The 14787-nt window shown below is 35.4% G+C and overlaps 1 protein-coding gene across 6 annotated transcripts in view; it reads right to left on the bottom strand.

Annotated features, from left to right (window-relative positions):
- LOC145673727 (serine/threonine-protein phosphatase 4 regulatory subunit 1-like) overlaps window positions 1-14787 on the bottom strand; it is a 608213-nt gene that overhangs the window by 56347 nt on the left and 537079 nt on the right. For all 6 annotated transcript variants that reach the window (XM_081743442.1, XM_081743440.1, XM_081743443.1 and 3 more), the window contains one exon: window positions 2305-2475. In XM_081743442.1, coding sequence (XP_081599568.1) covers window positions 2305-2475 — 171 coding nt within the window. The remainder of the gene's footprint in view (window positions 1-2304; window positions 2476-14787) is intronic.

Here is a 14787-nt window from a genome sequence, read left to right as displayed (position 1 = left end):
ATCGATTGGAACCCGTCACGTAAGTTACACTTTTTATATCAACACATAACCACACTTAGCGCCCCAAGCTCGTGGACTTGTAAACATTAGGAACAATAAACTGCAGGCTTACTGCAAGGTACTTTACTTCTGAGTTTTGCTTTCAAGGATATCCCAAATAGGATTGGTAACTATCGAGTTTTTGTCGAGATAACGACTCCACCGTTCTCTAATTAGAAGTTAAGTCTTGGCCGAGGCCATCGCTACCTTGTAAGAGCTAAGATCTTCAGATTGGTTGTTAGCTGAGTTCCTGTTCCAGTATAACTTTGCCGCTCGAGTTATAATTGGTAATTTGCAGAAACTTTGGTGACCAATTAGGAGTATTTTGGTTAATTACTAAACTCTCTTGTGTGGGTGTCGGTCTACGCAAACGCATACCGCCGGCCCGCCACAGTTCATTCATTTACTTTATCTTTGTCGATCAAATTACTTGATCACATTCAAAATATATAAATTCAATTCTGTTGTCATTATTTTTGAATGAATTAACTAACAACAGAGAAACAAGCCAACCCACAGCATTTCATATAGTACTTGGTTTTCTACGTATTTGTCAGCTAAGCTGTAGATTTGATACGTGACTAAGGTAAACTGAGACCTGTTTAGAAGTTGGTCCCAGATTCCTACATAAGTCTATAACAGTGCTCTGAGAAGTAAAGTAGTGTAAGCCATAAAATATTAATTTCATAGGAGAAGCGAAAAAGTGTTTGCAAGACAATATTTTATTGAACTGTGTCGATTGTTTAGTAACGGAAATATTGTTCACTTCCTGCGTTCCCGTTGTCCATTACTCAAAACTTTCCTAGTGTCCCTCGTACCAATGTAAGTAAAGAAAAAAAGATTATAACTTTAGCCAAAAAGTGACTTGACATAGTTCTCCTCTCAGCACCAGAAATCAGAGTCTAAATTTAATTTCGAAGACTGCTCTTTTCAATACGGCACTTTCTCCATTCTTCTTTTAATAATATCTGATTTTTGTAACAATCGTTTGTTTTACACTATGTCGATTATTAGTTTGTAGCTATTGAGATTGTCCTAAGACGTGAAATTCTTTACTGCTGTCCCTATTGTATTTTCATTCTTGTACTGATATCCCCCTTAGTGCTGCCGATTTCAAATTCGTAACACATGCAGATGTTTTTGTATACTTCACTGCTTTGAAGAAAGCAAATCTCCAAAACAACTCTTGTATTGAATTATGCATTTTTGCGACATTTAAACGGATTACCCATTTCCGCTCCATTTCCATAATGATACTTATAAATATTTTCTCTTACGTTCTTGTTATCATAGCAAACACAAAGCTCAGCGGAGGAAGTTTTTATATATTTTGGGCTTTATTTAGATGGGCAGAAGGGAAGTAATGACTCGTACTTAACAGATTGTCTACCAGCAGTTGATTTCTTGTGTACGTCTGTGTGATATATATATATATATATATATATATATATATATATATATATATATATATATATATATATATATATATATATATATATATACATACCCTAAATGAATTTAAAAATTAAACTTCGTTGTTTTACTACTTTTTCACTGTTACCTTAATTTTTCAAGAACGTTATTAAATCTTTTTACTGCACCTGATAGTATCTACAAATCTTAGAAAAATGGTAAGAGGTGGAAAAAGAACTTCCCCACAAAACAATAAACATGAATTATCTAACCGAAATTACATATTCTAAATAAACATCTAAATAGGAACTTTTGGTAAACTAGTCGAACTACATATTTTATATATATATATAAAAGATTAATTCTCTCTTCACTCATTCAACTGCTAACTATAAACGAACTAATGTCCGACATGCATTGCATAATTTAACGTTTGCATATTTTCTTCGTACCACTTGGTACATAAAGAGGCACAGCAGTAAATATTTAAAAAGTGCTTTCCTAGATCATCATACAAGATCCTTCAAATACACATGTGTACCAGTGGTGTGGCAAAAATAGGTGTTAGAAATGCATACGACTGAATTAAATAAATGACGGAATACACTTGTAAGTGAAATTCTACACGTATCAATGGTAGCTGAAAATGGACCAAAATAAGAAACCTTAATCTTTCTCCGTGCAGTCTTCATATGTTTTCATGCAATAACCTGATAAGTAACTGCAGATTCTATGCTTCCACTTGAACCTACGGAAACAACTCAGACCAACATACATCTTTAAATAAGATACGATAATCTGATTAAATGTTTACGACGAATGAAAATTTGAATATCGAATTTCCGAACTTACCAGCACCTTCTCAGTAGCTTCCGTGCCTACTACAGCGCAGAGATCACCGAAATTAGCTGCACAAACTTTTCTAACGTAGAACACAGGATCCACACAAAGAGCAGCAAAGCGATCCAGGAAAAGGCGTTCTGTTGTTTCCCGTCCAACTAATGGGGCCATCTTGCTCATTAGCTACGGATTAGAAATAAAGTAGTGAAAACACTAATAGGACAATTGATGAAAGAGCTACGTGTAAGGAATAGTTTTACTACAATAAACTCATGATTAATTTGTTCCCTAACATACATAACCTAAAAATGGGGAAATAAAAATTTGCCACATTTTTCTGAGGGCTACGAGCTAACGCAATATTATAGAGTTACTTTCAAAGTACTATCTTAGTACAGTTGCATTATAGAAGCATTATTACCTGTATTTTAAAATTACCTCTATTATATGCGCTTTGAAAATTATGTAGCGCAGTTTTTAATTATCCAACTAACTTCCATGAAGATCTAAATTGAGTAATGGTGTATTCATTTCATATGAACACTTATAAACGTTCGGTATTATTGCATTTCACTTCAGTGACCAAAAATTATAAAGGAGTACACACTCAAGACTTTTTTGCTGCAAACTTATTATTTGTTCTTTATCAAGATTATTTAATACTCATGTTCTACCATGTCAATAATATGTTAAGTAATAAGATGTAAAGATTATGTATCAAATGATGAATGCAGTAATGCAAATAGCAAGTTGGTAATATAGTTTAATATTATTGTATGACCAATAAAAGAAAGTATTTCCTTCCTTTCCAAATTCTATCATTCCCGATTAGAGCTTATGTGGTTTGAGTTTCCAAATTGAGCTATAGATCCACGCCAGCTAACGTTGGTGCTGCAAAGGAATCTTCAACTCCAAACCAACAAACTAGCAACCAAAAAGATTGTTCAATACAGACAGTGTACAAATGCGGATCAGATGATATATCAAAATTCTCTGTCTAGCACTGGCAGCTACCCTCCACTGAATCACACAACTTTCAATTCAAAGAAGAGTATGTTTCAACGATCAAAGTAATCAGTAATTTGTAAATAATGCTATTTGTATTCCACAGAAAATAAAACTAAATTGTTTTCATATCTGGAAGAAAGCATATTTGTCCTGAAAAAAATAATAAAATCAAATCCCTAGCCTACATTGAACATATCTATGGATACAGTATGCGCAACTTCTGTTTATATTCCTTATATTTTGTCGGGAAATCCCACTTTACGTCTCTCAGACACAATAAATTTTATAGGTACATTCAAGTGACATAAAAAAACATGTTACGTGCCTCAGCATGTTGGTATGCTACTGGATCTGGTAAAGAATACATATCCCTAAACAGCACGATGAATATAACCGTTTATTAGTACACTTCAGCAATATAATATGCAAATCTGTCTGAAATATTTCATTACCTAGTTAGCACTCAAAAGCCTATTTTCAAATTAATAACAAAGCCACTAGATAATAGTCATTCCACTATACAACATAGTGCCAATAAAAAGGCTTGAGAGGTAAGAAAAATTATATAGAAACCAAAAGAGAACAAGAAAAACCTAAATGAGGTTACACCAAAATTGAGTAATATGTTGAAAAAGGCCTAAAAGGAGTTGTACCCTATGTAGCGTCCTTTGCATACACAGAAAATTTCTCACGAAGAAACTTAATCTGTGCCCCGAGATTGAAGAAAAAAAAATCGAAGATAAACAATTTTAGAATAATATCCTTTGGTCTGCCGAAATCAAATATTTTCAGGTCAGATGGTAACTATACGATACAACGAAAGGTTCATATGAATAACTACCGTATGTGGTTAATAAATATTGAATTGTACAACGTAATTACGAAGCATTATTATTGTTGAATCGAAATCATACACAAAAGAAGTTAAGAAATATTATCATTTCATTTAATCGATGATACAATGGACAAAGCGATGAATATATTATAGTGTAGGTCGATCAAAGAGTAATTTTAATTAATAAAATGAAACTAGTTTATACTCACCCACCTGAATTTATATTAAGTAGGTTAAAAACAAAATTACAACTTTCGCTGATAGCTAGTGAGTTGTCAAGACAATGGGTAAGGATGTATGTTATTAAATCCCCCTGGGAATTAATTACATAGTTTAAAAAAAAGTACAGGACGAGTCAAAACTATTTGTAGACTGTTTTGCTTCGAAACCAAAGAAGAAAATGTGAAATTTGTTAATGGGATATTGTAGTAGACGGGCGGCGCAATCTGAAGGGTACATGACCACAATCTTGAAATCCTTTATCTTGAATGTAAGTTAGAAATTTCAAAGAAGAAGAGTGGCATGTCGTATATAACCTAACACCAATGTGAATTCAGGAATCCAAAGGTTTAATTATTTCTTTCATATCTTACATGGTTTGCACGTTCGAACTTTTTGATATTTCAATATATTGACGTTTTTCATCTATTATATAAAGAAATGGAAGTGATCTTATATAGAATCGCATCATACGAAACCGGCCGAACCTTTCTATTGTTGGTTGGATTACGGATTCCTTTTACAGCATCGATGTTATATGAGACGTGGATTTACAGGTTAACGTGGGATCCTAGCCACATAAGCTACTGTCGAGAATATGGAACTATTAAAATGTACCTTGGAATATGATTACTACCTACCTCGAACTGTGTTATCACCATGTTGCATTGATTAAAATTTGTATCCTCACGGAGGTATAGGAGGTTCATTTATGCGAAAATAAAGTATCTCACGAAATCCCTCAGTTAAGATGGTGAAATTTACCATATACAAACCTCTCATTAAAAATAAGCTAACATCCCTGTATTTTTTTTTTTTTTCATTTTAAGGGCAAAGCAAGGCCCGTGTTCTATATTTTAGCGCCATACTGAAAGCAACGTTGACTGCTGTTTGTGATCGCATCATGGGGAAAAGGCTTATCAGCTGAAATTAGTCTTGGAACGCGGATAGATCTATATTCCTAAAGGTGAGTTTTTATCTCATCATTTTGATTGCAGGACGTAACATAAGAGTTGAGGAATTTCAAAGCTTACGCAAAAAGAGTTATTATTTAAGAATTCATTGATGTGCATATCCTAAGGGAAAGGAGCTTAGAAAACTTTCCATAAATATTTTCTACCCATATGAAGAGCGAACATTTAAGCTTTTCTTATAAAATTAAGTGATTTGCCCTATATAACACAAGGTTGAAAAAAAAGAACGTTTTTTATGATTAAAACGTGTTTTTTGTTTAAAACGTTTTTAACGTTTAAAATGTTTATTTTGTTTAAAACAATCATCTGAATAGGCATATTATATATATATATATATATATTCCATTTTTACACGCTCACAGGTATTGCGTGCCATCTATATTCAACCGTTAGATCAAATTTCGGGAACTTCCCTAATCTCGATCCGACCAAATGTTCAAGTCCGGAGTCCCGATTTCTGTTCACTGAATATGTAGTTTCTTTGTGTTACGCTCTACTGGTCGTCTGCATTCTTAATCTTTAAACGTCCATTGACGTTTAAAGACTAAGGCTGCAAGATGGTTTTGGAACCAATGTATTCCTGAAGGATGCAGCTTTCCGCTGGTGTGCAATTTATCAATGTGGGGGTAACACGTGGCGGTGAGAGGAGGGTAAATATAGTTTTCTTTTGTTTTTTTAAACGATTTTTTGGGAGCCACTCCCCCTCTTGGGTGATAGATTCATAAAAATTGGTACGTGAAGCAATGATGTAGGCCACTACATGGTAATATTGTGTATTTGTACTTCTTGCTTATATGGGGGAGCAGAGAGGGGGCAAAGTAGCCACTTTTTGGAGTTTCAGTTTTTGACGTAAATTACATTTATTCTTTACAACAAAGATCAATAGCTCAACCCCTAATTAAGCTAGAAACATGATTTGGTACCAAAGTATTCCTGAGGAATGAATCCTTCCGCTAGTATGCATTTTATTAGGGATGGACACGAGTCGAGCTAAAACTTGACTCGACTCGAAACTCGAAGCAAATTCGAGTCGAGTGTAAGGTGATTTTTTCGAGTCGAGTTTCGAGCCAAGTTACTGTATTGAGGTCGAGTTTGATAAACGGCTCTCTCGTTTTAACTCATTTTGAAATCATGGCCTGATTAAACTGGAAAGCGAAAGTCATAAGAAATGTAAGCAGTAATATGAACATTTTTAGTGTTGCTCAGAAGATGGGACACTACTTGCATCTCGTCTCGTCTCGATTAACAAGACGACTATGGATTTTTATAACGATACAGCCTCAAATCTGAGCACCAATGTAAACACTGGTATATACTGTAGTCCTTACCACCAAGGCTGAGACCTGCACGATCTAACTTTTGAGCCAAGCAGAAGCCCAACCCAGGTAGTGATGTTAACTTTCTCAGTTCGGTTAAATTGAGGAGCAGCTTGAGCCGGCTCGGTTGGGTGAGCTGTTGGCTCGGTTCGATAGTGAATGAGCTGTGAGCAAGCAGCTAGAGCCGTTGAGAACCTGAGCCGAGCAGGTTTAAACATATTTTGCCGACGCAGTCTAACTTTTAACGATTTTTGGTTCGACCCTGGATACTTACTCCTCCGGAACTGAAACCCAGAACCTCGTGAACGATGTCCTTGCCTCTTGACTTCACCTTTTCCGAAGTCAGCAGTCAACTAATTCAGATACAAACCGCCTATCATTCATGTTTATACACGCGGGTATAATAATAATAATAATAATAATAATGTAGTAATAGTAAGTATCATTGATGATAATTATATTGTCTACGTAGGATACTTGAAGAAAGTACTTGAAACTACACATAGCATTTGGCTCGACTCGACTGGAAACTGGAGTCGAGCTGGAGGAAATTTTTCGAGCCGAGTTCTCGAGTCGAGCTCAATGATGTTGGTTTCGAGTCGAGTCGAGTTTCAATGAAAACTCGCTCGTGCACATCCTTACATTTTATGTATGTACGGGGTATTTATGTACGGCCGAGAGAGGGAGGATGAAGTTCGTTTTTTTTTTTTAATTTTTCATCAGATTTTGGAGGCCATTCCTCCCCCTTTGTGGTACATCTACAAAAATTAGTATGTGAAGCAATGAAGTAGTCCCCTTCATGATAGTAAGCTGTATATGTACTTGTGTTTATAGAGGAAGAGGGGGTCAAATTTGGATAATTTACATTTAGTTTCAGAACGATTCCATATAAGGCAAGATTATTTTACTGAAGTGGTCTAGAAGCATAATACTTGTTCGTATACATGATGTGTGCAGCAAAAATGATTTGCATATGGACGTGGTACTGTCGTGGGGGGGAGGGGAGAGAATGTCTAATTCAATGTTTTTCTGCGCATTTTTAATACTTCCTACATAAACTGAATTCATTACGCAATGGCTACCATTTCTTATATTATTGTCACAAGTAGGTGGCCTACACATTAGCATCATTTTGTCAGCGCAGGTGACTGCAAGAGTTGCCAGGGCCCCGCAAAGTAAATATTTTCATATTTTTAAATGATTTTTATGTCTGTTCGTTTCTACAAATACGGCGGGAATTTCAAGAATGTTACCTCGTTGGAATATGTGGTTTATAAGTTTTCCAACTGTGTATAAATCATGACTCTGTGATGATTAGGAGGGTCACCAGAGTCCCGAACGTGAGAGTCTGCCATTTTGTTAAAATCCCTGGCGGGCGTCTAAAGATTAATTGTGTTGTTATGCCGAAGACACTAATCATTGTTAGTTATCTATGTTGCAGATAGAGATGTATCTTGAAAACGGTTTAGTTAGAAAATGTCATTTGCTCCTTGTACGCTAGTCACTGCTCTTTTGTATGAGTTGTATTGTATTTGTCAGAGTATTTCTTCTAGCTTATGATGTGAGAACTGTTCATTATTATGGAAATTATGCTGGAAAAAAATACTAAAGTTTTGAATTTGTGAATTTGGATCTTAAAATAGTGTATAGCATGTTTAACCTGTTATTCTTGGAAATTAAGAAATATTCAAATACTTCACTTGAATTTCTGTTGCTTTAATTAAACGCACATTGATGTACATAATTTCGTTCAGTAATTGCTGTTATAATAAGAATATAACTCTGCTTGTAATTTTCTTCATGCACAAATCCTGCGGAGGATTAGTTGTTTGTTAGAAACTTAAATTAGCTTCTTCAATCTTATATTTAGTTGTTTTAAACATGTCCAACCACAATAAAAAAACACGTTTAAAACAAACTGAATAAAACAACAGCCCTCGTTTAAAACATGTTTTAAACATATCAACTTTGATATAAGATCGAATAGTTCAAATTCTGAATTATTCTATAATTTGACAGTATATTTGTTAGTTGCCTAAATCGTCTTTACTATCGAGCGACAATAGGAGAGAAGAAAGCATGGTGATCGTTGAAAGAATATCATTCAAGATTTCAACACATTTACACGTCTTATGATCTCTACAAGGCAGAAAAGCAATTCTTCGTTGTCTCTTCCTCCGCCCATTTAACCGTTCTTCCTTGTGAGTTCGATCTGTCTAGAGACCGTACCATTCAACGCATATGGACGCCAAGTTTTAACTAAGCTTTGCAGAAGATACATGAAGTGCGACGGGACCGTAATACAGCAAATTATGGGTGCGTTAAAATATTAAATAATACTTTTGATAAAGTGGATAGTTTCAAATATCTAGGATCAATATTAACAGAGGAAAATCATATTCACGGAGAAATTAAATGTCGACTAAAACCAGGGAATTCGTGTTACTATTCGGTTCAAAATCTCTTGTTGTCGCGAATTCTGTCGAGGAATTTGAAGCTTAAAATATACAAAACGATAATCATGCCTGTTGTTCTGTATGGTTGCAAAACATGGTCACTTACTCTGAGGGAACATAGACAAAGTACTTGAGAACAAGATCCTGAGACGAATATTCGGACCCAAGAGGAACGGGAATGGGGAATGGCGGAAACTTCATAACGAGGAACTACATAATTTATACGGTTTACCCAACATTGTTACAGTCGTCAAGTCTAGGAGGCTTAGGTGGGCAGGTCATGTAGCTAGAATGGAAGAAAGTAGAAATGCTTTCAAAGTCTTGACTGGAAGACCAATCGGAAAACAACCATTAGGGAGACCTAGGCGCTGATGAGAGGACAATATTAAGATGGATCTCGCAGAGATAGGAATACAAATTAGAAACTGGATGCAGTTAGCTAAGGATAGAAGTCAGTGGAGAGCTTTTCTGAATGCGGCGTTGAACCTTCGGGTTCTATAGGCTATAGAGTGAGTGAGTTAGTTTGCAGAAGACTCTCCAGCGGTGGAGGGCGGATTTTGTTACTACTCTACAAATATTAATAGTTTACAGAAAGGTGAAAAAAAGCCAGTTTCTCACAATCAGAGTTTACATTTTATATTATATATATATATATATATATACACACGAGATGTGTTCAAAAGGAAACCGAACTTCTGCTATAACATGTTTGTTGCTCATTTGTACAACATTTTAAGCACTATCCTCCTCAAAGTAGTCTCCTCTTCTGTCAATACATCGTCACCAAAGTTTCTGTTATTTTTGGAAAGCCTCCTGGAACGCGTCTCATGTCGCATTGTCCGGAATCTCTTCTATTGTTTGGAAAGGACAGCCTTTCAAAGTGATTTTAAGTTTGAGAAACAGAAAAAAGCATATTGAGGCTAGGTATGGAGAACAGGGTGAATGGGGCACAACGGGAGTTTGGTCTTTTGCCAGATAACTAAGGATGAGGAGCGAAGTGTGAGTAGGTGCATTGGCACGGTGCACCATCCTAATCTGTTTTTACCACAATTCAGGCCTCTTCCTGCGCACAACATCCCTCAGCGGCGCTAAAATGTCCTGGTACAACTGTTTGTTTACCATCTGAGCACGTGATACAAATTCATTGATGCACAATGCCTTTCCAATCAAAAAACACAACAAACTTCACCTTGATCTTTGACCCACTCATGCTTAAAAAAAATAAAAATAAAAAATAAGACCCTGAATTAATTGAAAAGCAATTGATATGCCTCTGTAAATGTTTTTCCAAGTTTCTAGCAAAATTTCACACACACGCCTTATTCCTCAAGTTCTTTAACATTCACTGTATCATTAGTCTTGACTAAAAGCTTGTCCGCGTGCTCACTTCTGGGGCTACAGCTCACCAACTATCGGTCATAGCGAAACGCGGCAAATTGCAATTTGTTGGGTAGATCTGCTGCTACGTGCACTCAGAAGCCGCAGCGCTCTCTCTCTCTGCCGGTTGGTGTGCAATTTCGAAAGTTAGGAACTAGTATATGACCTTACCAAATATCCATGTTTCAGAATTCTGCGGTATTTCTGTAACAATTTTTATAAACGTAGTTAGTGAGTACTTTAAATTATATGCCCGTGGCCAAACTCCCTCTATAAAAATTGTCGCGTGAGTACCTTAGGGTTCTGAAATATTGATCTTTGGATAGGGCAGGCCCGGCCTTAGGTGATGCGGGGCCCCAGGTTTATAACTAACCTGAACCAAGATATGTAGAACATACTATTATATATATATGTCCGTAAAGTTGCGCAACCTGAAGTTTGATTGCATATATATTTTTTGATCTAAGAATGAGAAAGACCTGAGACTTAAAACAAGTGTAAGCATTGATAAATTTGAGATATCACAAATTTTCGAATAAAAATTCATTTTATCAATTATGTGCAAGTTCTCATTGCTTATCATGAATTAACCTAAAACACACCTGTTGTAGTAATTTTACGTCAACAGTTTTGTCAGGGGCCGAGTTTCTGTAATAAAAAAGCTCATTTTACGGACTTGCATTAAATAGCCTTTTTATATGGCAACACTGCATCAACATTGAAACATTTCCACACCAATGGATAAATGTTGATGCATACTGTACATGTACATAGGAATTCACCAACTGGAAATCAGTTTTCTGCAATTGAATATTGATTTTCTTTATTTTGCACATTTTTTTTCTTATTTTACGCTTACAGTAATTTATTTTGTTACTACACAAAAATGTTACAAGTTCCAGCATTGGTCATGATCTCGAAAATATCTACATAGATCATGCTTATATTTGTTTCAAGTCTCAGGTCTTTATCTTTCTTAGATCAAAAGATATATGCAATCAAATTTGGGTTGCGCAACTTGACGGACACACTGTATATGTACATTTAGCAGAAGCTACCAACAATCCTTATATTATGGAAAATGTATGAGAATAACGTCTTAAATGCGTCATAATAACTATAAATGTCATAGCTTCTTCGTCAATTTGCCCTTACACGATTTGACTTTCGAAAGTTATATTGCAATCTAAATTTATCTATTAAAATGCTACAAAAGTTACAAAAAAGCTTTTTCCCGTATGTCAGCAAAAGCCAGCAACCGTTAGAAGATTGCGCATCTGTGCGGTAAGAGATTATGCAGATAATTCATTGGAGCTCAGTTATCATTTGATGGGCCATGAGATGTTCGTAAAGTAACAGCAGGATGTTCTATTTTATTTTCATTAAATGGGATTTAATCATTTTATTCAGGTTCTATTTTATTTTATCATTATTTGAAAAAAAGAAAAAATGGGAGAAGTAAATGAAGAGAGGAACATGAAGTGCACTGTCACAACACAACACATACGTGATAGTGTAACAAATGAATGTTATCTTGTCTCCAACTCTGTACGTGATGGAGACAAACGGGTGCCCTGTTAAGACATGAGGTTCTTATTGTGTAGAAAATGAAGGTGCGATATGAGGAACGACGGATGATGAAAAAGCTGCAACTGCGTCTAAATCCGGATGATCAGGAGGTAGGGTATAGCGGTAAAGTGCAAAGAGTAGCGACAAAGGTGTATCCAGTAATTTGCGAGGTGGATTGAACGGGATGTCTGCTTGCATTGTGGTGAGGAGTAAGGGATGCCGGGACTCGAATCTGTTAGTAATATACTTCGTCCGTAAAGCTTCAAGATGAAACAGAAGATGTGGAAAAGGCATAATTTCGTTAAGATCTTGAGTAGGACTAGGACGTTTTATTCTGTAGGCTATTCGTATGGCATGTCGTTCTAGCATTTTCAGTTTTTCATAGTGACGCTGGAGTGCGGCTATCCATGCAGTGAATCCGTATAAAAAAAGCTTTAACTCAACCTTTAACTTTGGATTTCAAACCTTTGACTTACGGCTATTTGTGGCTTCACGTTTAAGAAAGACAATATTTTAAAGTATATGTACTTTAAATAAATTATTATTTAAATACATCTTTTTTATAAAGTTTATGTTTTAAAGCTATTATTCAAAGCCTTTGTATTTTAATAAGCCTTCTCCAAAATGGCAGCACAATTCATTTGCATTCATCTTTGGAGTTCTTTTAAACTATGTTTGTGGACGTTTATATGTTTGTGGCCAATTCTTTCGACAATGGGATCTCGGAAACTATAGGTTCTAGAAAGATGGCGCTTTCAGTGATCGACTGCAATTTTTGCATAAATCGTCCAGTTCTAATTGAATATTAAAAAAACATGGCCATTATTTCTTTATTACATTTTTACGGGTGCACTGGAAGTGTGCAAATAAATAATAATAATAAAAAAAAAACTAAAGCATCATATACTACGCATTATATATTCCAACATCACATTGTTGTGTATACGGGTTGAATATGTCTCAGGCGTTTGTTTCCTGACCAAATAATACTGAAAAAGGAAGGATAACCATTTCTCCACTCTAAGATGAATCTTTATTTTTGGAATGTTTTGCCTAATGAACACCATATATAACTGACATTATAATTAATTATGTATGTAATGTATTTACTTATTACATACTGCATGCAAGAGGAAAGAAAACACTGGTCATACATGACTTAGAAACTCCAACAGGAAGTAGGCTTAAATTTTGCAAACGGAAAAAGATAATGAGAAAAAATAATCGAAAAAATCTCCCCTTTGTGATACTCCTTGCCGATTTTGTTTATAATCAAGACGTCTTTCACTTGTGGCTGTAAAGAGACATGTTGTGAGGAATGAGAAGGAGATTTATGCTCATATGCGAATGATGCACTGTGTAGAGAGCGCAGGTTCAGCTAGTTTAAGTTAAAATGATAGGCTCTACTTGCACTGTGTGTTAATATGACTGAATAAAACATAAGACCTGCGTATAATTTCTTTTGAAAAGTCGTCCGTACTGAAGGCATATTTGAAAATGAATGAATGAGAAAATGAATTCATTTTCATTGTTTCAGTCACACTCAATGATACAAGATAATCTTTGACCTGATGTTATAATGACATTTCGTACTGCACTTTATGCTATTCTTTCAAAAATCAGTGACTTCATATTTCAGACACACTGTTTATATTTATTGGTCACTAGAACTCCTCAATTATAATTCAATGATAAAATAACTGTAAATCCCAATCTACTGTGTTCACGGCACGAAAACGCAAACGAGTCACGGATATAGGGATAATAACAGGGTAAAGGGAATGACCAATTCCAGTGATTACTTTTAATTAGCTTTCTCTCCGTGATTGTTTCCGACCAAAGTCGCAGAAAAACATTTTTCTTGTATTTTGATCCTGAACACATATGATAAATGTGTCAGTTTATCCCCGGAACACCCTGCATGTTCACTTATAAGCTTGATTAAGAAAAACGATTAACGGCAAAGACAGTTTCGAAACATTTTTCCGTTCTTATGTTATGGAGTGGTCTTTCAGGAGGAACTGATAGTAATCTCTCAGCATGGACGGGTCCCATTTTCCTTTATAACGTTTTTCCATCTGGAAAATGTTCTGGTGAAAAACGCTCCTGTTCATTGCTTATAGCAGTTAATTTTTCGGAGAAATAACTCAAATGGAAATGCACACAGTGAATGAATTTTAAAATACATGTTCCTCCCTTGTGCCTATAAATTTTTCAAGAAGGTTTGTACCAATATTTCATAATTTTCTTCTCTTACAAGTAAACTTATCGATGTCGAAATCTGGTTTCTTGTCCACATTTGGCAGAGAAGTGTGGAATATCAAGAAACGAGCGTAAGCAAAATTTAAAGTGCTTTCGTCCATAAAGACGGCCGCAGTGGCCAAAAACCTGATTGATCAAAATAAGCCATAACAATGTGTTTCAAGTTTGAAAATTTCATTTTATTTGTAAAACGGGTAATGTGATAAAGAACACACATTAACCGACACTGAGACGAAATAGAAATCTTTTTCAGTGTGTACATATAATGGCCCCACCTTGAAGTCGGCCATCTTCTATCTCGCTCGACTTTTTAAATAGGAAATGGGTCATGTAATTATATCGAATTGGGCTAGAATCTTGCGAGAAATACAACGATGAAGATTATGTTTCCATAAGTATATATTTGTAAGACGTAATGAAATGCACATTGATATGAATTCGTTGGTTCAAAGATTTCTTAACAGGTGTAGCTTTTTTGA

The sequence above is a fragment of the Thermobia domestica genome, chromosome 17, assembly GCF_964235325.1.
Source record: "Thermobia domestica chromosome 17, izTheDome1.hap1.1, whole genome shotgun sequence".
Lineage (NCBI taxonomy): Eukaryota > Metazoa > Arthropoda > Insecta > Zygentoma > Lepismatidae > Thermobia > Thermobia domestica.
The sequence above is the reverse complement of the archived record's forward strand: the minus strand, read 5'-3'. Positions and strand labels throughout refer to the sequence as shown.